Genomic DNA, 26,263 nt, shown 5'->3' with positions numbered 1-26,263 from the left:
GAGAGAATGTGAGGAAGATAGAGAGTAGAGGAGAGGAGAGGAAAGGAGAGATTAAGGTTGGAGATAAAGTAATATTTGGATAAATATAAATGGGCTACTTTCTACATATATATAGAGAGGCCTGATTTAGACTTGAACTCAAACTCGTATTTGAATTCCGCATAGCTCTACTCCAATGCCGACTCCCGGAGCATCACACTCAACGATGTAGGTGTCTTCAAAAAAAATTTTAAGTAGTGCCAAAATAGGAGGAGAGGTCATGGCTATCTTCTTCTTCTCAAATGCATCTCATGTCTTGTCTGTCCTTTTAAATTCATTCTTCTTCAATAAGATGTTAACGAGGCAGCAATCTTCTTATACCTTTTCAATGAACCCCTGGTAATAGGATAAGACCAAGAAGACCGTGTAGCTCCCTCACGTTTGTCCTTCTCAACCCCTATGGCTGAGATAATATATGTAAGGTTATCTACTCTCTGTTGACTCCAAAGATGCCCGAACATTTTCACGTCTAGGCAGTTTTTACGGAGTAGCAATAACACCTTGCAATGATTCCAGTGTCCACATAGAATTGCACACTAAGATATCATCAAAACAAAATTATAAGTATGTACCACTGATGCAATTGAGGTTTGAAGACATCATTCGTGAGTCCTTGGTAGGTTGCCGACACATTGGTGAGGCCAAATAATATCATCAAAACTCATAATGTCCAACGTGGGTGCACTCAGATTTGATAGTATTTCGCCCTTAAATCTAACTTGGAGAAGTAGGTCGCCCCTTATAAACACGTCGAACAACTCTTTGATCACTAGAATTGATGTCAGTCTTTGATGGTGATTGTATTCGGTGCTCAATAGTCTACACCGAACTGCATCTCGTCCTTCTTTGCACTAGCAACACCAGCTTGGACGACTAATCCGATTAGCCATCATTTTAGCAACCAACTAGGTGATTTTCTTTTAGTTCTACCACACAATTTTGATGATGAAGATATAAAATAATTTTCAAGTTCTACCACACAAAATATCATTAGAAAGATTTGATTATCGGCATCCAATCTAGTAGCAAAAAAATAAACAAAATTTATACTTGTCAATTAAGAAATTAGCGTTGATGTCGAGCAATACTGCAAGTGTGACCAGAATGAATGTAAGTACAAACCAAAAATCCAAAAATGTACACTTAAAATGTCAACAATTAGCCTATTGCAGCTTTGTTACATTATTAGGATCTCTCTTTTTAAGTTTACGGAGGTAGCCTTGCAACCACTTATAAGATTCCTCATAGTTGTCATAGATCTCTTTGGTGTATATATTTCAATACTCTTTAACACTTGCTCACACACTTTATCCCTTATAAATAAACTTCTACATTACTTATGATCCCTTCAAGATATACATATGTTGCATGTGTGTTATCTGATATGGTATTCTATCCTAAATGTATTAACACTTAGCAGTGTTATAACATTTATCTTCCATAGACATTCCTCTAAATCATATCGAGCAAGCTCGATTATGAGGTCGACAGCGAGCAACGAAGTAAGCTTGTTGACAAGCAGCAAAGTGTGAAAGCGAGAAGCAACTACGATAAGCGGATCACTGGTAGCAACGATGGTCATGCCGGCGGCGTACCAACGAGCTTTCCATCACATTAACTTTTTATTCAACTCGCCCGAGCTCTTCTTTCTCGTCGAGCTATGGCATTAGCGTTGAAGTGTCGGACGCAAGCAATGCCTTCATCAATGATCTCCAGCACACAAACGACAGGCAACGACGAGGTTGACGACAAGCAACAATGAGGTCGCCGATAATGAGGTCGAAAAGTAAAAGTGAGTGAATAGTCTCTTTCCTCTTTCTTTCTATCCTCTCTGGCTGCACGGCCAGCAAGTGACTATGGCACAACCATCCCTAGCCAGGAGAATTGGTTTGACATACCCATGTCATCTAATAAACGGCAAAGATAAATAATGTCCTTAGTAGTTATAAACATGGCTTTATATTCAGCTTCAGTCGTGTTTCTTGCTTTGTCGAGAGATCAAAGGATCACAATCAACCCAAATCAGAGAATTTTTCTTTTAGTCAGTCCCCCTTCTAAGAATTGCTTGACTTTACATTGTAGAATTATATATGATGACCTAGCAAAAGCAATGTTCTCAATGTAAAAAAGTCCAAAAGATATAAAAGACAGCCAATCTTTAAAATAAAGAAGAAAAATACAAAGAAATTCCTAAAGCTTTCTCGTCTTACTGATCAAATGGAGCATTCCGTGTAAGCAAAATTCAGAATAGAGCTTATTTCTCTGATATGTAAAAGAGTTTTTTTGAGAGAAGTGGACTTGGCCCAGTTGAATCTATTAAAAATCAACAAAGAGAGGAAAAGGGATTACAAGGAGAGTAGAGCCAAGAAGTCGACCTGAGATGAAAAGGGGAAAGTAGTCATCCACAGCCTCCAAATCTCTGAGCCTTCGACAGCAAAAGATTACCAGCTCCCTTATTCCAATCTCAGCTCAAGGTTGGTTTGTGATGAAATTGGAAATGGCCCCCTGGATCTTCTGTACTGCAGTTCAACTCTGGAATAGCAATGAAAGTCCTACAACTCTTGCAAGTCCCTGTACTTCAAAACATCGCTCTTGTTTAGATGGTAGGCATTGCAGACACTGGATATGGTTCGACAATCAACGTCATTGTCAGTGTTCTTTACATTGAGGAGTCTCTCCAGGTCCTCCGAAGGCTGCAAAACCTTTTGCAAGGATATAACGAACATTAGATCGAAAACAGATGTAAGATGCTAGAAAATACAACAATATAGAAAGGGAACATCACAAACTTAAAAGAAATAGAAATTGACCGAGATATTACTATAAAGTTCTTCTAAATATTTGCCAATGAAAAATTCTAAACTAACAAACATGATAATGGCTACATTCTTCAAAATATCATACCTACCCTTAACACAATGGGGCTCTTTATATATACCACCAAAAGTTATGCAATATCATATCTACCCTTGAATTCATCAAAATACTTTTGACTGTCAAGTAGTATGTGGTCTATCAATATTGACACTTCAAAGATATAAAATATCACATTTCGCCTCACAAATTAACATCTCACGACATGCATTTTAGCTTTGTTTTAAAAACCCTCCTCTTATTGACATATTTGCAATTTGATTACTCTCTTTTTCTTTTTCTTTTTTTGAAAAAGTGATACTCCTCTAATTAACTCATTAGTAATATCCCTGGTATATCTAGCTTTTGACTCCATGCCCTTTTCCTTTTCCTTCTTTCCAATTTTTAAATATAAATATCAACTAAAATGCATTTTAGTCAAATAAATATATTGAGAATATATTTTTGATGGATTCGGAGTGGCTTTATGCAAATAAACCTGAAAAAGAAGTATAATTGCAAGGAGAGATTTTTAAAATAAATCTAATTGCAAGATTTAAAAACGTATTATGACATATTCTGAGGATAATTATCAACTTTTTTAAACTTTCTAGTGGCATCTCTAGAGATCACTTATAACTTTGATTAGTATATCATCTCTTTTTAGTGCATTTATGAAATAGCCCCAATATTTAAGGGTAAATATGACATTTTCAAGAATGTACGAGTAATTATGATATTCTAAAACATTTCAGTAGCAAATATGTAAAAATCCTTAAATCGGAAGACAATTTATGTAAGGTACGAGGCTTTACATATTATGAATCAATTTCTTTGTAGTTGAACAATCAAGTAAATATAGGGTTAAATATTATAGTTCGTCCAGCTAATGGGTGCAATGGTCTCTAGCTTATGAACCTTAGAACCAAGCAAATTGAACAAAATTTCAGGAAAATTTGAAGTACTAAGCATTCATATTTCTAGAAGTTTAATATCAATAGAGGTTCACAAACTTGTAATCACTCTTAGCCAAATTTTTCTGCAATGCTGCTAAATGTGCAGGCCAACTTTTTAGCTGATCTTTTACCTACCTCAGTCAGAGTAGCAAACGTAAGCTAATTCCTCAACTGCCACTCATCACCAGCTTGGAACTTCCAAGTTTAGCTCATAAAATGTAAATCATGTTCGAGAAAAAAAGGGGGTCTTTTGAAAATTCAACTACCTCGAAGTAATTAGTAATTACCTTCTTACATGACTAAACGAGAACTTATCACCAAAAGGAAGATATTGACCACACTCCTGATTTGACCAATATAGATATATTATTCATGTAATAAGCTTCTAGAATACCTTTTTCTATTTAATATTACTTTATTAAAAAAATATGTAAATACTCTGAACATGCTATTAAAAATATATTTTTTTATCAAAATAATATTAAATCCAAAAGAATCTTTCTATAATTACTTTTCTGTGTAGATACTCTTAACAGGTGACACAAATGGTGTTTTAAAAATAACAGGGTTCTTAAGTCTTACCCATCTAGATACTGGTGCATTTTCACTAGCACAAGTAGAGTCCTTTGTGGATCCATTTTCTTTCTCATTGCTGAGAAGCAAATTCGATGTGCTCGAGCAGTCTGAAACCAATAGCAAAAGCCTCTCACTTCCCTGAAAGGGAAAAGAAAAAAGTGGCATCAAGAAATGATATAAAGTAGGAAATTAGTAGCAAAAGTCAAAACAACAGAAAAATATCAGATTCCGTGAGAGAAGTTCTAATATAAATTCATAGACAGAAATATAAAGAAATAAGCTTTCTGCTCCAACTTATGAGGCCCTTAAAGTTGCAGCCTGACATTTAAAAGATATAGGAAATTGTGAAAACAGACATTAGATAGACCGGTCTTCAGTTGTCGGTTGGTCATGGAGTCGTTTGAGTTTAACATGACCCATGCCCAAACTCACCCGAAAGCCTATCAACTTAGGGTTTTGAGTTAATACGGTTCTGGTTCAGTTCAGGCCCATAAACTTGAACTGTACTCAGACCACTGACTTTATTCTTCTTCTCCTTCCTCTCCCTTTCTACCCCTGTCCCTTTCTACCTTCCAGTTACCACTTCCCCTTCCTCCACCTTCCTTCCCACCATTTGCTGCTCTCTCTAGCTTCGATTATACTGCATGTCTTAGAGCTCTTCCAACTCTGTGTATGTATTCTAAAGTCTTAACTCACTTGTCAGAATCTAGTGCGACTAAGAAGTGTCAACACAAAATCCTTCATCTTGATATCTGATGAGTGATCATATACTTCAAATATTATTAAGCTATCAATAAAATTCTAAGGATATATCACATGCTAAGTGTTAGGTTTTTATTGTTGGCAATTGTGTACAAAATATTCTAAGTGTATTTATACATGTATATGAGCTTTTATACAAGTCTAGAAAGTAACTGTTTTGAAGAATTGCAAGATTATTGGAGAAGAGTTTATGAGTTCACATCGCGTTCACACCGCGTTCACAGCGCGTTCACAGGGCGTTCACACAGACAGCGTTCGAACGTGGGTACATGCGTTCACACAGATAGAGAGTAGCGTTCACAAGCGCATTCGAACGTGGGTACATGCGTTCGCACAGACAGAAACATTGCGTTCACAAGCGCGTTCGAACGCGGGTACATGCGTTCGCACAGACAGTAAGTGTTGTTTCTGTGCACGTTCTTACTGTTTCTGCACGCATTCGAACGCAGCCTAGGCCGTTCGAACGCAACCTGTGAAAATCAAGCTGCCGCGTTCGAACACACTTGGGCCCGTTCGAACGCACCTGAGATCAAGTCAGGCCGTTCGAACGCACCTGGGCCGCGTTCGAACGCACCTACGAAGTTTGCAATTTTTGGACTTTCGTGAGTTCAGATAAGACTTGGATTTAGCTCTATCTTGGAGATTTTATATAAGTATAGTGATGCCCTAACTCTAGTGTGGTTGAAGAAGCAATTTTGAAGGAGACTTCTTGAGGCTACATCGGTTCTTCAACTAACAAGGTCCTACTCTTCTAAAAAACTTAATCTTTCGTCTTAAGGGCTATCTAGACGAAAGATCAATCTCGAGGGCTACTGAGGTTGGATATCAATCACGAGAAGCAGTGAATCGTGGGTTCTAGCGAGCAAGACTGAGAAGAACAAAGTCGTGAGGATCGACGGTTTGTCTTGTGAGTCAGTTTTGTAACTGCTACTATTCTAGTGATTGGTTTTGATCCGAATTTGGATTCGTAGTTTTTTTTTTATTTGGGTTTTTCCACGTTAAATTCTTGGGGTTCATCTCTACTTTCGTTTTTAATATTTCTTCCGACTTTTACTTAAGCAAACAAGTAATATCATTACCTAGGATTTAGATACATACGTGTGTCTAGGAGTTTTTTCACTAAGGGAATTTATCTCACAGTTCATCTAATAAAACAAATTTTTAATTGAGAATTTCCCATTTCACCATGCTTTGTGTGTTTATTGTGGTTTACACCCTGGCTACTTATTATTTAATTAAATCCCTGTATTTCTAAATAGATCACGAAAAACACCTAGACTTACCCATAATTTTTGTTAAATTTCCCAAAAACACACCTTTGAGATGTTTTCAGTTATTTAATTAAAAATGCAGAGGTTGAAGTAAAACTATTAGAAAGACAAGTTGTTAACCTCAATAAAATTGTAAGGCATGTCTAGAAATAAAAAGGTTACTATTCAGTATTGGTTCTTTTTTTCCTTCAAAACCATGAAACCCGGTACAGCAATACTATGTTCTCCACATTAATATCTAATCAAGCACTCTAACCATTGTGCCTTTGGAAGTGGTCAACAAGAAATGCATACACCAAAATCGAAGGCTTACATCCACGGGGAGTGCAACTGTTTACTTTCCACAATGAAAAGAAGACTGATATAGGCTCAAAAACCCCATGCAAAACACTGCTCAAAACCTAAGACCAAGCCCCTTGTACACCCTTTCAACTCACCCCAAGACCAATGAATAAGAAAACCCAAGAGATACCAAAAATTAGAACAAAATCACCTTGTTTCTATCTTTCTCCCTCAATTCTAGGTTGTCAGGACAAAATTGCATCAACTTGCTTCCTCAGCTCCCACACCATAGAATTCCTCATAATGGTTGTTTTATCTACACACTGTTGTTTGGCCAAAGCAAGGATAGCCGTGCCGGTCGGCACGCCCCGTGTCGACCGGCACTTGCCGTGCTAGTAGAGGCATGGCACTTGGCATGGGGTGTGCCAGTGGCACACCCCCGTGCCAACCAGCACGTGTGCCGTGCCGATCCGTGCCGGTCCGACATAACCACGTGCCGTCCGGCACGGCCTCGTGCCGGTCATGTGCCAATGTAGAGACATTTTTTTTTAAATTTTTCTATTTCCATCAATCTTTATCAAATCAACTTTACTTATTTTCTTAACAAATATAATATGACATGTGAAATCTATTTTTTTTTTATTTTTTCTTATTTCCATCAATTAACTTTTGTCATTTGTCATTTTTGAAATGACAACTTATTTGTCATTTTTGAATGACAACTTATTTGTCATTTTTTAAAATTGGAATGACAACTCATTTGCCAAACCTACAACCACAACCGAATTTATCAAAAACAGAAGAAAAAAAATGGACCATCTCAAGCTCAATATGATTACAATCAGATGAAAGGACTTGAGTCTATAGGTAGCAGGACATCAGGAGAGGTGCGCCTACAGGATGATATGAGTTCATCATCATTACCATCATATCAATCACACCTACCAGAGCCGCAACACCCTTATTATACTCCATATCCACAATTTGCATATGCTTATGGTGTGTTTGTGCCTATGCCGGTGCCGATCGTTCCCGTGCATATTCAATATTCATATCATATCATCGAAGAATTACAAAATTCTTATTTGTATGAAGACTATGTGAGATGTTATAATGAGCAATATTATCAGTGGATGAGTTTTGAAGAATATCGATAGTATTTAACGCAACATTTCAATGTTATTTTTGTGCCAGCAAATGAAGTCTTTAATCCTCGTCATTCTACGTTCAACTAGATATTAGTTTTAATTATTGAACTATTATCAATTATGTATTGAATGTTATTATGTGTTCAATTATATATTATGGAGTATTCAATCATATTATTGAGTGTTTAATCATTAATATTAATTTTAATGAATGTATTCAATCATATAATGTGTTGAATAATATTTATATTCAACTGTTGTTTTATCTTTAATAAAATAGGTTATTTACAAAAATAATCTAAAGATAAAATATTGTAATGTAGATTTTAAATTTTAATACATATATTTAGACAAAAAAATCAAATATTGACATACCAATGACCAAAAAATATCTCTAAATATCCTAAAAAATTTATTAAAAATGTTATAAATGTGTGCCACTAGCACAGGGGGCGTGCCGAGGCGTGCCGCTCAGCACGTGCCATGCCGATGGTGGCACGGCCATCACTGGGCCAAAGTATTTGCACGTCACTCTCTGTTGCTTTTCTAGCACTATGTTAATCCCTCCTTTTATATTGTAGGACCTCAACTACAACCTACAACCTATATATTGTAGGACTTCCAACTACAACCTATATACTGTAGGACTTCCAACAATTTATAAAAAGCTTCTCTTTCTCACGGGTCTCTTACTCTCTTTCTCACCGACGACTGAGTAGTGAGTAGATCTCCGGTGACCTAGACCTCCGGCGACGTTCTCCGACGAAGATTTGACGACCTCAATCTCTAGCGACCTTGGGTAAGTTTTTTTTTCAGTTTTATTTTTTTTTCATTGTGCAGTCGTAGCACCTGCAGCAGCACAACCTGTAGTAGGTGTTGCTGCGCACCTGCTGCAGGTGCTGCTTATGCAGTTATGCCTCATAAATTTTAAATTATTTTATATTTTATTTTGATTTTTTTTATGTTGTTAGGTTTTTAATTGTTAGCAATTGTGTACAAAATATTCGAGGTGTATTTTTACATATATATAAGCTTTATATAAGTCTAATATATCTCTGGTTTGAAGAATTGCAAAATTATTGGAGAAAAGCTGTTGAGTTCACACCGCATTCACAAACGCGTTCGAACGCGGTGCGTTCACAAACGCGTTCGAACGCGGGTACTTGTGTTCACACAGACCGAGAGCTGCGTTCACAAACGTGTTCGAACGCGGGTACTTGCGTTCACACAGACCGAGAGCTGCGTTCACAAACGCGTTCGAACACGGGTACTTGCGTTCACACAGACCGAGAGCTACGTTCACAAACGCATTCGAACGCGGGTACTGCGTTCACACAGACCGAGAGCTGCGTTCACAAATGCATTCGAACGCAACCTGAAGAATTCAAGTTGTCGCGTTCGAACGCACTCGGGCCCGTTCGAACGCACCTGAGATCAAGTCATGCCGTTCGAACGCACTTGGGCCGCGTTCGAACGCACTAACGAAGTTTGAAAATATTGGATTCTCGTGAGTTCGGATAAGACTTGGATTTAGCTCTATTTTGGAGATCATATATAAGGATTGTGATGCCCTATCTCTAGGGTGGTTGAAGAAGCATAATTGAAGGAGACTTTTTGAGGCTACATCAGTTCTTCAACTAACAAGGTTTCACTCATCTACAAAAACTTAATCTTTCGTCTTAAGGGCTATCTAGATGAAAGATCAATCTCGAGGGTTACTGAGGTTGGACTTCAATCACGAGAAGTAGTGAATCGTGGGTTCTAGCGAGCAAGACTGAGAGGAACAAAGTCGTTTGGATCGACGGGTTGTTTTGTGAGTCAGTCTTGTAACTACTACTATTCTAGTGATTGGTTTTGATCCGAGTTTGGATCCATGGTTTTTTCCCGTTTGAGTTTTTCCACGTTAAAATCTTGGCGTTCATCTCTGCTTTTGTTCTTAATATTTCTTCGGACTTTTACTTAAACGAATAAGTGATATCATTGCCTAGTATTTAGATACATACTTGTGTCTAGGGGTTTTTATATATTTTTTAGTTGCAGAGTTAAAATATCAATAGCTCCAAAAGAGAAGTCATATGATACCGACATTGGGTGGCAACATTGCAGCACTATTGGGTAAGATAAAAGACATGTTAAATGCAACTGGTGTGGAAAGGAAATGAGTGGTGGTGTCAGCCATTTAAAAGAACATTTAGCTAGAAGACAAGGAAATGTAACAGTTTGTATTCAAGTGTCCTTGGAAGTTAGAAGGCAGGTGTTGGCTCATTTAATTTGCAAAAAGAAGGATAAACAATCTGCACAACAAAGAGAGTTAATGGTTCGTGAAGAATTGATGCATAATCATGTACACATTGATGATGATAGCAGTGAGCAAAGTGAGGAGGATGAGGAGAGAGATGAGGAGGACAATGAAAGAGAGCAGAAATAGAGAAGAAGAGATAAGAAGAAGCACTGGTGGTAACTTTCAGAGATCTAGATCAGTTAATATACGAGAAGAGAGAATATGGGTGCAGCAGTTCTACCCATAGAACTCCTAGTGTTATAGCAGAGTCTGAAAATATTGGACCAATGAATACATATCTTCAGAAAAAAAAGGAGTCGTACTCAGACTTCCATCAAGACAGCTCTCAAAGGAATTAAAAATGCAAACAAACACATTGGTAGGGCTATGTCTAAATTTTTCTTCTACAACCATATTCCTTTCAATGTAGCTGATAGTTTTTACTATTACACTATGATGGATGATATACAATCAGTAGAGTCTGGTGTTCCCCCTCCTAGTTCAAATGATATTACTACTAAATATTTTGACTCAGAGGTAGATGAACTTCATACTTATATTGAGACATTTAAACAGTATTGGGATGAATTTGGTTGTACACTGATGTGTGATGAGTGGAGTACACAAAACAGAAGAAATATAATTAATTTCTTAGTGTACTCTGGCATGGGGACAATATTTTTGAAGTCTGTGGATGCTACTGCTCATTTCAAAAATGCAAATTATATTTGTCAGTTGATAGATGAGGTGGTACAAAAAATCGGTGAAAAAAAAATAGTCCAAGTGGTTACTGATAATGGGGCAAATTATAAAACTACTGGAAATTTACTAATGATTAAAAGACCTCATTTATATTAGACGTCATGTGCTACACATTGTATTGATCTGATGTTAGAAGATATTGCAAAAGAGCCTGAAATTGACATGGTCATACGTGAAGGTCAGAGGTTAACAAATTTTATATAAATTTTTGTTTTCTTATTTTTTATAATTTTTTTAAAATTTTTCTGCATTTTTAAATAATATTTAGAATTTTATATAATTAAAAAATAGTCCGATCCGATACGAACGGCCAATACGACCGATACGGCCGATACGTATCATTTTTCTAGACGGCCGATACCGATCCCGATCCCGATACTGGGAACCTTGGTCCCTTTCTCCTCTTGGACACTAACACCAACAAACAATAGTAACTTTGTTTTAGTTGAATAACTTCTTGATGTGGGCATCATCTTCAATTTGACCAAAATAAAATTCCTGGTAATCTACCTTATTCTCTCCAAACCCCTAGACATGAATGAAGAAATGAGGATTGAAAAGAATTGAAAAGAAGGTCGAACTGCTTGAGATCCACATCTCCAGTGTGCTATTATTTAAACATGTCGATCGAAATCCTCACTACATAGATCGGAAGTCTTGAGTCCAATTTTGGTCTAATTATTAATTTTAATTCAAATAATCAATTAAATTAGTTAATTGATAGATATGGTAGCCTATATGCGGGGGATGTCCGTATTGAGTCATTACCTAAATTTGGTTAGTCAATTTAGGTAAGGTTTAATCAATTAGGATCCTATTAGGAAATGAATTCCTACTAAAATCTCAATTAATATTAGAATCAGCTCGAATCAAAATTGTTAACCTATTTAAGGGTTATTGCATGAGAAACAAGGACAAGTTAGAACAAAATTATTTTGAGATCTCTCACTTTCTCCCCGTGTTCTTTCTTTTCTCTCTCTCTCTCTTTCTTTCTCCCTTTCTCCTACTCTGTCTTAAGATTCTTCTCTAATCTCTTCTACTTCCTCTCTAAACCTCTCTCCTTCAATCTCTACTTTTTTCGTTGGTTATTGCTGCTGTCCAGAAGATTCCAGTAGTGAAAGAGAATCTTTGGGTGCCTGGACATGAAAAGGAGGACTTGGTTTCAAAGTAAAAACACTATTATTTCATTTATTAGTAAACCTAAACTCTACAGTCTTTCCTTACACCATATTATAGGCCTTTCTACTATCAACATACTTTTTTGAGAGTTGAGGAAGCTACTGCCTTATCTGAGTGGTTTTCTCTCCTTCCATCTAGTAGTGATCATTTTAATCAATTAACTTCTTATCAGTTATTGCTTACTATATTTTACTTTAGTTACTTGTTTGGGTCGATTGTTCTCTAAAACATTGCATTCATACTAGATTTGCATCACTTCTCCATGTATATGTTATATCCAGCAATGGAGCTAAGATTTTGTTCAAGGGAGGTCAAGAGCTTCAATAAACGAAATTAACCCATATGGCAAGCATAACATTTAATATTTTCCGATAGAAATTAAAAATGCCACAAATTTATGAAAGAGGGAAGCGCTCAAGAGTAGCACCTACTTGTCTCTAAGCGAATTGGCTGTAAGTCCTAAGCACCATATTCCTTCTCAAAGTACAAAAAAACTAATAATATACCATCAACGAATTGCCTGTAAAATTATTGATGTGAGCACCTAAAATTATTAGATTCATTAGAGTGGTGATAAGTCCTAAGCACCATATTCCTTCTGAAAGTAGAAGAAACTAATAATACACCATCAACAAGTTGTGTGTAAAAATTATTGACGGTGAGCACTTAAAATATTAGGTTAATTATAGTGTGAGGGTATATTTTGAATCCTAATAACATAATGAAAAACAACCACTGAAATTAATCAAATTATACTAATGGACAAAACCTTCCAATTCTTATCTAAAACTACCAATATTGATATTTAAACAATTGAAGCCAATGAAAGTTATAAATGGAAGGGAAGCAAACAAAAAACCAAGTTATTGAACTTTGATAGGATATATTTTCTATTTTTCTGCATAACAGAGAAAGCTAACTTTGCTTGATGTGGTGACCATAGTTTTAATGCTACATAGGTGGTGGTTGTGGGTATACCTATCTATTTATTACATGGTCATTATATGTGGTTGGATCGTGTATGAGCCACAGCAAGGTTTGGTCTGGGCTAAACTATTCCAACCCATTACTGCCCACTAGCCCACAAGATATCGAGCTCGGGCTGTGCTTTTTGGTTGTGTGTAATGGGTCGAGCTGTGCAGCTCTTTGGGTTGCAGATTCTAGGCTACTGTGGTGCTCGAACTCCCCTTGCTAGACGGAAATGAAGACATTGGATCAATCCTAGAGGCAATTGGGGCAGGGGCCGTCCTCACTGGGTACAGGGGCGCTTGCTTAAGCCATGGTTGTTGGAATCGAAGGAGTGATAAATTCTGACCTGACAGAACCCTATCGAGCAATAACACAGCAGTTTAATGGTGAAAAAGAAATTAGAAACCCTAGCCCCCTAGCTAGACTTGAGAGAAAAGAGAAAGAGAATAAAATAATTTATTGCCTTTGAACTCAAGTAAAAAGCTTATAAATAGTCTCCCAATCGGAGGAAAGAAAACAAACCAAAACAAATCCTAACCCAACATGAATTCACAAAAATAAATAATTAACTCATCATTAGGTGCGTCGAGCATTCCAACATCCTAGAAGGTCATTCAAGCTCCTACGGCAAACCGAATAGGCACTCGAAAACCAAGAAGGTAGTTCGAACGCCAATTCGATTTCAGGCTCTGGATTGAGTCGTGAATTTGTTCCAACAAATCGACGAATTGGGATCGAGGTGTTTGAATGCGGAACTGAACATTTTAACATCGGCTATGCTACGCCTATTCCTCCTTCACAAACCACCTGTTGTGGAGCCTCATGCTGCCATCTCCTCCGATAAGTGAACTAGAATAGAGTGGCTAGAACTTCATCCCTAGCACTCCCTCCCCTTGAAATCTTGTCCTCAAGGTTGAGATGCAAGAATCACTCCAAATCTATAAAATCCTTCCGTGTAGCATTCAACGATGGTCGTGCTAGTGGCACGTGCCGTGCTAGTGGCACGACCCCTGTGTCAGTGGCACATATTTATAATTTTTTTTAATAAATTTTTTAGGATATTTAGAGATATTTTTGGGTCTTTGGTATGTCAATATTTAATTTTTTTGTCTAAATAATAAATATATGTATTAAAATTTAAATCTACATTACAATGTTTTATCTTTAGATAATTTTTATAAATAACCTATTTTATTAAAGATAAAACAACAGTTGAATATAAATATTATTCAACACATAATATGATTGAATACATTCATTAAAATTAATATTAATGATTAAACACTCCATAATATGATTGAATACTCCATAATATAATTGAACACATAATAACATTCAATACATAATTGATAATAGTTCAATAATTAAAACTAATGTCTAGTTGAACGTAGAATGACGAGGAGGATCAAAGACTTTATTTGCTGGTATAAGAATAACACAAAAATGTTGCGTTAAATATTGTCGATAACGTCTCACATAGTCTTCATAGAAATAAGAATTTTATAATTCTTCGATGATATGATATAGGTATTGAATATACACGGAAACGACCGGCACAGGCACACCATAAACATATGCAGATTGTGGATATGGAGTATAACAAGGGTATTGTGGCTCTGGTGAGTATGATTGATATGATGGTAATAATGATGAATTCATATCATCCTGTGGGCGCACCTCTCCTGATGTCCTACTACCTATAGACTCAAATCTTTCCCTCATTTGACTATAATCATATTGAGCTTGAGATGGTCCATTTCCTTTCTTCGTCTCCTGATAAATTTAGCTTTGTGGTTGTCTAGGTCTAGCAAATGAATTGTTATTTCAATTTTAAAAAGTGACAAATAAGTTATTATTTCAAAAATGACAAATGACAAAAGTTAACTGATGAAAATAAGAAAAAATTTTAAAAAAATAGGTTCTACATGTCATATCATGTTTGTTAAGAAAATAAGTTAAGTTGATTTGATAAAGATTGATGAAAATAGAAAAAATTTAAAAAAAAATATATCTACATTGGCACATGACTGGCACGAGGCTGTGCCGGACAGCACGGATCAACACGGCACGCATGCCGGTCGACACGGCTCGGCACGGGGGTGTGCCACTAGCACACCCCGTGCGAAGTGCCGTGCCTCTACTGGCACGGCACGTGCCAGTCGGCACAGGGCATGCCGACCGACACAGCCATCCTTAGTAGCATCCTCCAATGGCAATCTCTCCTGAAGGACCAATGTTTCATATGCCAAGACACCTCGAAGCTTGACCTAGTGAAAATCTTATATTTCCTTGGGCTCCAAAACAATCTCTCCAGTATCAACAATTTGAGGTAGATAGGGTCCACTAAGCCTATCCATGCATATATATTTCTTCAGTTGAGAGACATGAAACACTAAGTGAATGCGCGACCCTTCCGTAATACGCAAATGATATGCCACTAGTCTGATTCTTTCAACAATTTCAAATGGCCCATAAAAAGGAGCGCCTAGCTTCTTGTTCGCCCAATGAAGCACGGAAAAGGACACGAGACATGAACATGGCAATAAGGTATATCTTAAAAAAATAGGATGCGGACACAGCTAGGATACGACAATAAATAAATTAATAAAATAAAATATATACACATGTAAAATTATAAATTATCGATCAATAATTAAAAATACATAACAATGCATACTCTATTCATGCAACAAATAACAACTGCACAAAGCAACAAAAATATCATAACATCACAAAATATATAAGAGTTTATAATAACTAACAAATAAGTTAGTGACAAAATATTCAAGTTCCATAGTTCTATCACAAAATACAATAAAGAGTTCAATAGGTAATAATCTATCACAACAAAAAACCATTCATCTTTTATTCTTCAATCGGTGCCTTCTTGTTCTCATTCCCTTCATCTGTAAACATTAATCTTTAAATCTAGCTCATCAAGAAAGAGATTGGCAACTTCTAATATTCTCACACCATCAAAATTATCAAAGTCGTCTCCTCCTATCTCCCACATCTTGGTTTTTACTTCTAAGTATTCTAATTTTCTTGATAGAAGGCAAAGATTATTATGTAGAAATACTAAATCTTCAACTCATTGTAGAGCTATCCTATTTTCTTTCATTGAATGAATTAACGAGTACATGCTCCAATTCCTCTCACAACACAAAGATGAGCAAGGTTGCCCAATTAACTGAAGCGCTAAATTTTGAAGGGTACGTACACCGGCGCCATGATTAACCCACCATATCTTTGGATCAAAAGAATTTCTTTCTTCAATAGATATATAATCGGCAAATTCTCCAGCACATGTAGAGAAATCAATATAGACCGCATATATAACTCTTCTCTCCTCCGCATTGGTAAACAATCTCTTCAAACATTTGTTCTTCATGCGTGAAATTTCTAAGTCCATATACGATGCAATATGATTTGAATCCTCTCCAATCCATTGTGAGCTATAATAGCTAGTAAGATGATTGAGGGAACATGATTATCAAATTAGTAAAAATGATAAATGGTCATATGAAAAAAGGATGATAAGAAATTAAAAAAGATGAGTCACCTTGGATTTAAATAATGTGTTAAACAATGGAGTGGTGTATTACTATTGTCTCACCTATTAACTAAGATCTTATACACCACCAAATAAAAGGGGACTCCTCACTTTCCATCTTCTATTCATACTTATAAATGATTGTCTTAATATGTTGTATCATTATATTCCACATCTCATATATTAGATGCAAACAAGGTTTGTCGATATCTACAAATCTCAACACATTATAAATAGGCTTTGTCAAAGCAAGTATACAGTCAATTTTATCCCACCAAGGTCATCAAAAAATTTTCATTTTAACAAATTGTGTCTCGCCAAAATCATCATCTCTGTAAGAACTCCATCTATCACTAATCACCATTGATTGAATGTCTTGTTTGATTATCATGAATCTCTTCAACATTAAAATTATTGGGGCAAAGCGAGTGTCTATAATGGCAAGCATCTTCAAGTTCACAAATTCATTAAAGATGGCCAACCTCGTTGAATGTTGCATAATAAAATTCTTAATGAACATCACATCTACCGCTACTGAAATTCAACTGTACTCATCAAAAACAATTTTATTTGCCTCAGTATTCTTCCCTATGCATATATTTTTCAAGGCAAAATTAAAAATATGAACTACACATAGAGTCCAAAAAACATTTGAAAATTGACCCGCAAGTATCATCCCTACTGCCTTACAAATAGGAGCATTGTCAGTTATCACTTGAACTATATTTTGAGGCCCCACTTCTTCAATGACTTTACTAATCAAAGTATAAATTAAAATTTTGTCCTTGTACTCTCCTTCACAATTAACAGCTTTTAAGAACATAGGGCCACTCTTAAGTTACAGCCAGAAAGTTTATGAGAGGTCTCCTTTGTACATCATTCCATCCATCATGAGTTGCAGCCACTACACTCCCAAGACTTATCAGAGTCTTGTAGTCCCAAGGGTTATATATCAATGCAAGAAAGAAATACACAAGAAAGCAAAAGGGAAAAATCCTAATGCAATTATTATGTATCAGTTCTTTATTGAGGGAAATGAGTTACATATCGCATTTGCATTTTGATCACATGAACATATTCAAACATTATAGGAAATATATATGTTCAAAAGAAAAGGAAATATATCTTAATAAAAAAAATAAGCAAAAATTTCAAAGTATAGAACTGATAGGAACTACACTAGAACTCATTTATGCAAATAAAAACTACCAGGAAATTGACTACTAATAATACAAAGCAAGAGGAAAATGTTAAAGCCTTAAATTATTGGAGCTCAACTATATGGTAACGCTTCAAAAAGTAATAGCGCACTAGATGTAAAAAGCTAATTCAATTTCATGTAAAGATCTAAAGTAATTTGTGTACCTTGAGAGCTCTCCAATGAGAATACGCACGAAACAAAATCCAAAAGAAGGGTATATTTGGTAAAGGTAGTACCTGGATAATTAAGAACAACTAAAAGTTAGTAGTAGACTATGACATTTCACTATTTTCACTAAAAACAAATCTATGTGCATGATTTATCTGCTACAAAAGTAAACCATGAATTAGTTATCCACTTCTCTATCAGAACATCAGCTCTTTAAAGGGATCCTTCTTATTCCAATTTCCCATAAAATGTTGTTAAATGCTGTCTAATCATTAATCAAGGTTCTAACATCTACTAAATTACAGCCAATTTAAGATCTAACCAAATTCTCTGTTGCTGGATCAATGTTCATTATCTCAAACATTAAGCAAATTTATTCCCATTAGCTATATCTTACTGTCAAAAGTTAAGTAGTCAACTAATGCAAGTTTGCAACTCAACTCTATCAAATATGGACTTATAATGTAAACATTCCTTGTTTTGCAGGAACAATTTCCAAGGATCCATATTTAAATAGCTGTCTGAAAGCAGAAGAATGTCAACCAAAATTACAATTACAAGATTCTGTCGTGTAAATATCAAAAACCATGTAGTATATTGCAAAGTCTTGGTGGAGCTTAATCAAGATGGGACCAGTAATCATACATATGCGTGTATGATTACTCTGAAAGGCTGTCTATGCAGCTGCATGCTTGGAACCTTCCATATAACATAGGCACAATCCAATATCCTTATATAGTTATATGCATCAAAGCTACATAACGGAAACATAAGTAGCCCTCCTATCCCCAGCTTAATATAGATAGACTAAAGCTGGGTTAGCATGAAATGTAAATGAACGTATAGATAAGCATGTAAATGTTACTTTAATACTCTAATCTATTTTTGGTTCTATTTTGATTTTTGGTTATTCATCATTTCATAGTGTTGACATAATCCTACCATAGAATAACTTACTCGAAACATAACTTTCATCTTTCAGTTATAACATCATATTATGAAGTATAAATCTAAAATATACTGAAACAAGTTCTGTTTTTTTTTTCCTTTCAATTAATCTATGAGCTCCTAATGCATATTCTTGATTGTGAAGCTTGGGTCAGCTTGAGATACTAGAATCTAAAAGGACCACATAGTGCTTGGAGATGAACTCAAATCAAAGCTGACAATCTAACAATTTATTCGCGAAATCAATTACCAATCTAAATCGAGTTTGAGTTGATCAGCTTGAATGCTTGGTTTTCTAGTACAACAGTTGTAACAATCCAACCTTAAAAAAAATATCAAATTAAATTATTGCATGGCACGACATGGCCGGCCACGCTGAGATGGTATAGAAGATAGTTTAACCAGATTTTGAGTTGTATCATTATTTGATATTTGTACTTCATTGTATAGACAATAATTTGTATAATACAGGTCAGATTATAGTGTACTCGTGTATCAGTTGTTTAGTTATATCTTGATGGTTTGCCGTGGCCTGTGTGGATGCTGCCAGATTATGTAGTGGTCTAGTGTATATTATTGTGGACTTGGATATTCATATGTTAACAGCTTTATTTGGTTGATAGTATAATTTATTTGGTGTTGGATTATATGAGCATGGATATATTAGCAGATAGTATTCGATAATGTCATGATTGTATGTGCACAGGAGTGTATCTGTGCGTGACGAGCCCCGCCTGTCCGATCGCGTGTGCTGCACATGCCGTGTGGGCGTGTGGGCATGCACGTGCCCGTGCCGGACAGGAGCGTTACAACAGTCACCAAGGCTTAGAGGTGAGCAGTAGCCAAACGATAGCGACAACCCGACTCCATTAAGAGAGTTTGATGTCAACAATTAAAGAGTAGAGTAGCCCCATGGAAAGAGAAGAGAAGGGAGTAGTGTAACATATTTAAATTCTTCACTAAATGGGTTAAATGGATGACCAGTGTAACCCATTTAATAAATGGGTCGTGTTCGTGTTTAATATTCTAATTCATTTAAAATATTTGTGTCGTGTTTGTGTTGGCTTGAACTTGACCAAACCTAATACGACCTGATTGCCGCCCATTATTTGTAGATAATGTATTGTTCGAATTTTCAGATTGTGCATGAGCACGCACGCACTCATGGCATGCTTGCATAGAATGCGTGCATACGTATTGTATTGCATTTGTGTGCGCATGCATATGTGTGTGCTAGTGTGAGGACATGCATGTGTACGCACATTTTTTACATAACTTATGTATTTAGAATATCTACATATACAATTACATGTTATATCTAGTATGTATAAAGTGTAAACCAATTTCTTAACCTAAGATCTCAAATACTTCTTTAGTATAAAAGTTCAAATCTATTAATAGATTGCATAGTAAGATCTACAGATTAGTTTGGATTGTGATTTGTTAATTTTCCTCATCACTTTTTGTAGAGTTGATGATAAGTAAAAAAAATCTCGACATATTTTTATGTGTATATATACTCTTTATCCTTGCCTTTTGTGGTGTCTACTATTTTCTTCTCTCTCCCATATTCAGGCAGGTTCTTTTTTTCCCCACAACCAGGTGGGTTTTCTTTCCAATCCTTATTCATCTTACGATGCTAATTTGGTGAACATACTTGTAAGCAAGAAAAGGGATCCAGGGAAGCGCCTTCTTTTCTCTATGGATGTGAATTCATATTCCTTTATCTTTTTTTTCTCATATCATCATGATTCATATAGCGAGATGCATCATATTATTGATGTCGTACCCTGATGTCTTGATAGTAGAGAAATAACAGAATCTCCAAAGACAACACAAATAACTGCTATGATGCAACAAAGATGAGTAATATGCTCTTATACAAGAACAGCCAATATACACTTTATTCCTAGTTTGCAACTCAGGTAGTATCTTGCTTAGGATGATGATATGTATGACTTGTTTATGCTATACATGAGTTGCAGCAGCAAAATGACCATGTATAAAATTATGAAATTTTCTCTCATTACGGATTGAGCAAATCTTCTATACCAATTGATGCTAGCATGACAGGAAAACTGTTCTTTAATTCTTACACTTACTGTGAAAACACTTGTAACAGGGAGCAAGGAAACAGAACCATATAAGTATTTCCTATGAATTGAAGCGCCCCTGATTGTAAGCAAAACAGGGAATAAATGTTAGTAATAAAGTCTTCATGATACCCCATATGCTTAAGAAACTACTTATAGAACTGATTATTCACCTCATGGCTATATGTCGTAATCTCCTTCGCACAAGACGAGGATTTAAACTGCAACATTTTAAGCAGTGTCAGGTGGGTGCCCATAAGTCAAGGAATATAAGAAAACATGCAATATAAAACCGGAAGGGAAAAAAATATGTGTACACGAAACATCATGCAATAACTTAAAGAGTGCAAGTCAATGGGAATTATCAATAGTAGAAAACCACAAATAAGTTTAAGGTTGTTAGCATAGTCCAAAGTCCAAACTAATGGTTATTATTAGTTTCTTACCATAATAACAGTCTGTTCAATATTTTCAGCCAGCTTATCTATAACTAAGTGAATATATATACAAACCTACACACATGCACATATTATATATGTGTGTGCATGCACGTGCGCGTGCATGTGCACTCGCGTTTATATATTATGCACCCTAAATATATTATATATTTATATCCCTATTTGTCGTTTCCAAAGCATGATGTGTTCTGTGTCGTATATATTTATACATTCATTTGCTTCAACATGTCTCGAACGTGATGTATTCTGTCTTCAAAATTTGACATATTGTCTATCCATATCTCATGTTTATGTCTATGCTTCTTTGTCTAAGCCCAAAATCCTATTTCTCCCTCTCAATGGAGAGCTCTCAGTGGCCAAGCCTATCATTTCCACAACATGTATAGCAGCACCACCACTGCCTCAGAAATGATATGGTGGGGCCATCGCTACCACATAACAGTGCAACCCTTGTGAAGACACAATGAAACAGAAATGCTGCATAGCAGTCCTGTTGCAACAACTGCAATTGTACCTTTCATATGTCACTAGCTTAGTAGCTATAGCACCACCACCACTGCAATCATAGAATTTGCAACATTGTGTCAACACCTACTGCAATTGTCCGCTATTACTAAGTTGAGGCATCACTACTGTAGCCATAGCAGCTACAATGCTTTAGTAGTGGTGCCTCATAGCAGTAGTACCAATGAAGTAGTTGCTATTTATGAATAATAGATACTCTGACAGTTCAGCACATCAAAATTACATATGTGATAAATAGGATCAGCAAAAATTTGAGAGTCCAGCAAAATACATTAAAAATACGTCTTGGAAGTTGGAACCCTTGGTAAAGAGACCATTGTGTTCTTCATTAATGACAATGGGATCTAACATAACTAAAAATGCAATGACATTATGTTGTGTTTCTCTTCTGGTTAATAACTTAACGTATGGGATTTAAGGTTATTTAAGTTGAAAACTCACAAAATATTGAGGATTTACAATGATAATCAGATTTCAATCTTTTGATTCTTCTTGCAATCTTTTCTACTACTTCACTGTCATGTTCTTCACTTTCTCTTGTTTTCCCCTCCCACATATGTACATAATTCAATTCAGTAGTGATATATCCACAACAAATTCATGTCCTCTGATCTACTTGCTTTAGCAAATCATAAGTTTTGGGGAGTTCTCCTGTCACAATTGGGAACAGGATAGGAACATCTGATTTCTTTTTTCCAGATCCGAAATTTTTATTGCTATAAACATACTTAATGTCATCATACAATGGTGCCCAGCCCTCCTATGCATATTTGCTGCTGTGGACTTAAGCAGAACATGATCCTATCTCAGAATGCCACACACACACACCCCAATTAGGTACTCTAAACTAATATGTTTAACAAGAGAAATTTGAGACCGTCTGAAAGAGAGTTCAAGAAGAAGTCCAAGAACAGTTAAGTGTAACTTAACAGTCATTGCAAAGAGGCATATTTTTCATAATCTAATGTAAATTTCTCGAAGATTCTCATTTTCATTGTAAAAAGAAGAGGATCTACTAATTTTCAAGCAGTCAATGAATATTTATGTAAGTATAATAAATTGTAATGGCGAATTCGTGGACATAAAATACTTGTACATATGATGTACAATTTAGGGTTTTACGTATGAGCAAGTCAAATTACTTATGGATGACAGTAAATGTACAGAAATGGTTCAAACCATTCCTGATCTCTTAAGTTCAGTGTGAATCAATTTGAGGCCGGTCCGAATGTAGAACAGCAAAGAAAAGTCTAAAAACCAATTCAAACTTGGTGTTTCCTTTGGTGAATCTTCTACTATGACTCAAGGACAGTCTACTACACATATGAAAGGGCATTAGAGGACAGAACAACACAAGAAACTTAGGTGAGATCATAGATTCAATATTTGAGCGTTCTTCTTTCTCAAGGAGTGTATTTTCAATCATAGTTGAGGATAGTTTTCTTCTGTTTGTTGCCTGGAGATCATCCACCATGTACTAAAGCAGTGGAAGAAATTACACATCGTCGAACACGTCCATAATCTACAGCAAATGATCCACGTCGAGTTAAAGACAATTACAAGGATTCAATCTACTTTCACTAAGTAGCTCATCGAAGCAAGAAGTTTGAGCAAGAGAAGGACTTCGGTCAACAATGATCCAGTGTATGGTAATAAGTGATCATTGAGAATCTTGTACTACGTTTAATAGTGAAATAGATTGACTCGAGAGGTTAATCAAATCTATGGTTTTTTCACTCTTCGTGAGGGAGGTTTTTCCACATTAAGAAAATGATGTCTAGATTCTTTCGGCGTGCTTTTTATTTTATTTTAGATTGGTTTTTTACATTCCCTAATCCCTACCTTGCTTTGGTTCTCTAATTTTGATTTGGATACGGATTTTTTAGTTTAACTCAGATTTGTCTTCCCATATCTTATTCACCTAATCAGTCTAGGATTCCTAAATCTCCCCCGAACTTTCAGTCTAGGCAACTTCCAGAAATGGAACTGCTTCATCAATGAAAATTCTGAAAATCTTCATACATCTGACTTCGCCCTCTTAAATCCTTTTCTTTTTAGCCTACTCTTTAATCTAGCAAACCAACTTTTATCTTATGAGGTCATCACGTGAAAAGATAATGGGAATCACTATTAAATGCGGCAATTTCCAAAATGGGTCAACTTACTTTCGATCTACAATTAGAACCTCCCATTCAAATGAAACTATAACCATTACCATCAATTCTATATAAGAAACCATGACTCAATTGCAAGAGATCCAACCTCACAGGATATGTGATCTCCACCTTGGTGATGTCCTTAGAAACAGACTTTAAGAATATCTCCGACGGCCTGACTCCTGACAACAGCCGCAACCCTAAGCTGCAAGACATCAACACCACTAGAATATTCAACAGCCATCGCCAATGTGACAACTCCAATCATTTGTTCTCATCAAAAATAATCAAACATCACCTGTGGATCCTACTCTTGAGCGTTCCAGGTGGAGCCTTCTCGAAATTACTCCAAGATCGGCTCATCTGAAGGAAAAAAAAAAACACAAAATAAATAAAGAAAAAAAAATCAATACAACACGGGAATTGGGAAACTTCCCATTGGAGCAATAAATCGAACACCTTATCTGCAACATAGTCGGCGACGCTCTCCGCCCTCTCCTGCGGCGTCCGGCTACGCGAGGAGATCTTCTTCCAGAGATCTCTAAGCGTGGGAGGAGACGAGTTGGACTCGGACGCCACGGCCGAGTCGAGCGATCGGCTAAAGCACCAGTTCCGGCCCTTGATGGGGAAAACCACTACCCGAGCTTTCATGGCTCCGCCCAGTTCCTCTCGCGCGATGCGTGCATACGGCGCCGAATCCGAGTAAAATGGTCAACTACGGCGCCGGGAAGCCGCCGTCGTCTCTCGCTCTCCGCAGGCTTGTGACGTTTAATGGCAGCAGGAAGGTGGCAGTGGTAGTGGACTGGTGGTGGAAAGTCTAGCGAGACCTACACATATGCCACCACCACTACCTGTTTATGGCGGCCACATAGGAGGACTTTGTGGACCGTTCGATTCGGAGGTGGACGGTTGGATTCCGTTGCATTCAATTGACTTCCAAACTAGTGTCAAATGTTTTAAAAAAAATTAATAAAAAAATATCAGATGTCAGATATTATTTAAAATTTCTATTTTTTTTCTTGTAGGACAAACAATATATTATATAAATGAAAAGGTATTTTTTTATATATAATTGTCACTAAAAAATTTTAAAATATTATAATTGTCATGATATTTTTCAAAATATTATTATTGGCACTTTTGGCAGAATATCCATAGAACATTCCTAGCCCATAGTTGCTAAGATTAACAACTATATATCCTTCAATCTTGATATTGTGTGTAAAATATTTATCATTATTTTTTCTTGCAAACAATATGATTCTTTTTTCTTGTTATGATATCAAGTAATATGTGTTTGCTTTCAAATTATTATAATAATTTACATAAGGGTAAAATAGTTTCAGTGATAATATAATAATAATTTGAGCGGTTTTGAGCATTTGATTTCTTCCGCAAAGAAATTTAGCTTATAATTAGTTTATAAGCTTAGCCAACTCATGATCAATTTGAAAAAAAAACGAATATAATAGCAATTATGATGGGCTATTTATACTAAAGTGCTCTTAAGTATTGACAATAGCAAAATTGGTTTGATATCTTTCGAATTAAAAATAAATATTTATGTAATCTCTAATGATTTTTTCAGTTTTGAGGGTAAAAAAAAAATTTTAGGTTCCTAGAATGTTAGTGACCCTAACACAGATAGTTCCCTATTTTGCTCCTAACGAGCATTACTCAATTTTGAGGGCAAAACATTTTTTTGATGGTGGTAGATTGTGGAGATCTTTAATATTTGATAAATCCTAGGTTTATCTCTTGTGACATAAATTAGCTTTGTATCTTTCATGTTATGTAGGTTATGTATAAGAGTGTTTATTTCTACTTATTGTAATCTTATTATTAGACTATAAAAAGCTAGATAATGTTGGAAAGAATCCATATAAATTGCAATGCTCCTTGTAAGTTTATTTACTCATTCACTTGGTATTGTTTCCATCTCCAAAAGAAGAGAGAAGATGCTTGCGTGGTGAGGCGCCACACGTCCACCGCCGCTATCGCAGCGGGCCCCGGCGCCGCCGCCTTTTTCCCCTCCACCGCCTTTCTTTCTCCCTCTATATCTCTTGGTCTCTCTCTCTCTCTC

At 36.0% G+C, this 26,263-nt stretch overlaps 1 protein-coding gene across 4 annotated transcripts; it reads right to left on the bottom strand.

Annotated features, from left to right (window-relative positions):
• Nucleotides 1–1,287: 1,287 nt before the first annotated feature.
• LOC140799527 (uncharacterized) lies at nt 1,288–25,079 on the bottom strand. Of its 4 annotated transcripts, none has more exons than XR_012111017.1 (9): nt 24,640–25,027; nt 24,479–24,543; nt 24,287–24,385; nt 21,215–21,262; nt 21,051–21,120; nt 17,997–18,068; nt 4,431–4,562; nt 2,415–2,741; nt 1,288–1,946 (listed from the first exon to the last, which is right to left on the bottom strand). XR_012111017.1 is itself a non-coding variant. In XM_073153875.1 (8 exons), the coding sequence occupies exons 1-8, from the start codon at nt 24,829–24,831 to the stop codon at nt 2,592–2,594; spliced, it is 828 nt and encodes a 275-aa protein (XP_073009976.1). In that variant the 5' UTR covers nt 24,832–25,079; the 3' UTR covers nt 2,179–2,591. The 4 variants fall into 4 exon arrangements, 1 of the variants encoding a protein (XP_073009976.1); XR_012111018.1 differs by having other exon boundaries at nt 1,288–1,910; XR_012111016.1 differs by lacking the exon at nt 1,288–1,946 and adding an exon at nt 1,955–2,137.
• Between the last annotated feature and the right edge of the window lie 1,184 nt (nt 25,080–26,263).

This window comes from Typha latifolia, chromosome 13 (genome assembly GCF_019914945.1).
Source record: "Typha latifolia isolate L0001 chromosome 13, TyphaL0001v2, whole genome shotgun sequence".
NCBI lineage: Eukaryota > Viridiplantae > Streptophyta > Magnoliopsida > Poales > Typhaceae > Typha > Typha latifolia.
The sequence above is the reverse complement of the archived record's forward strand: the minus strand, read 5'-3'. Positions and strand labels throughout refer to the sequence as shown.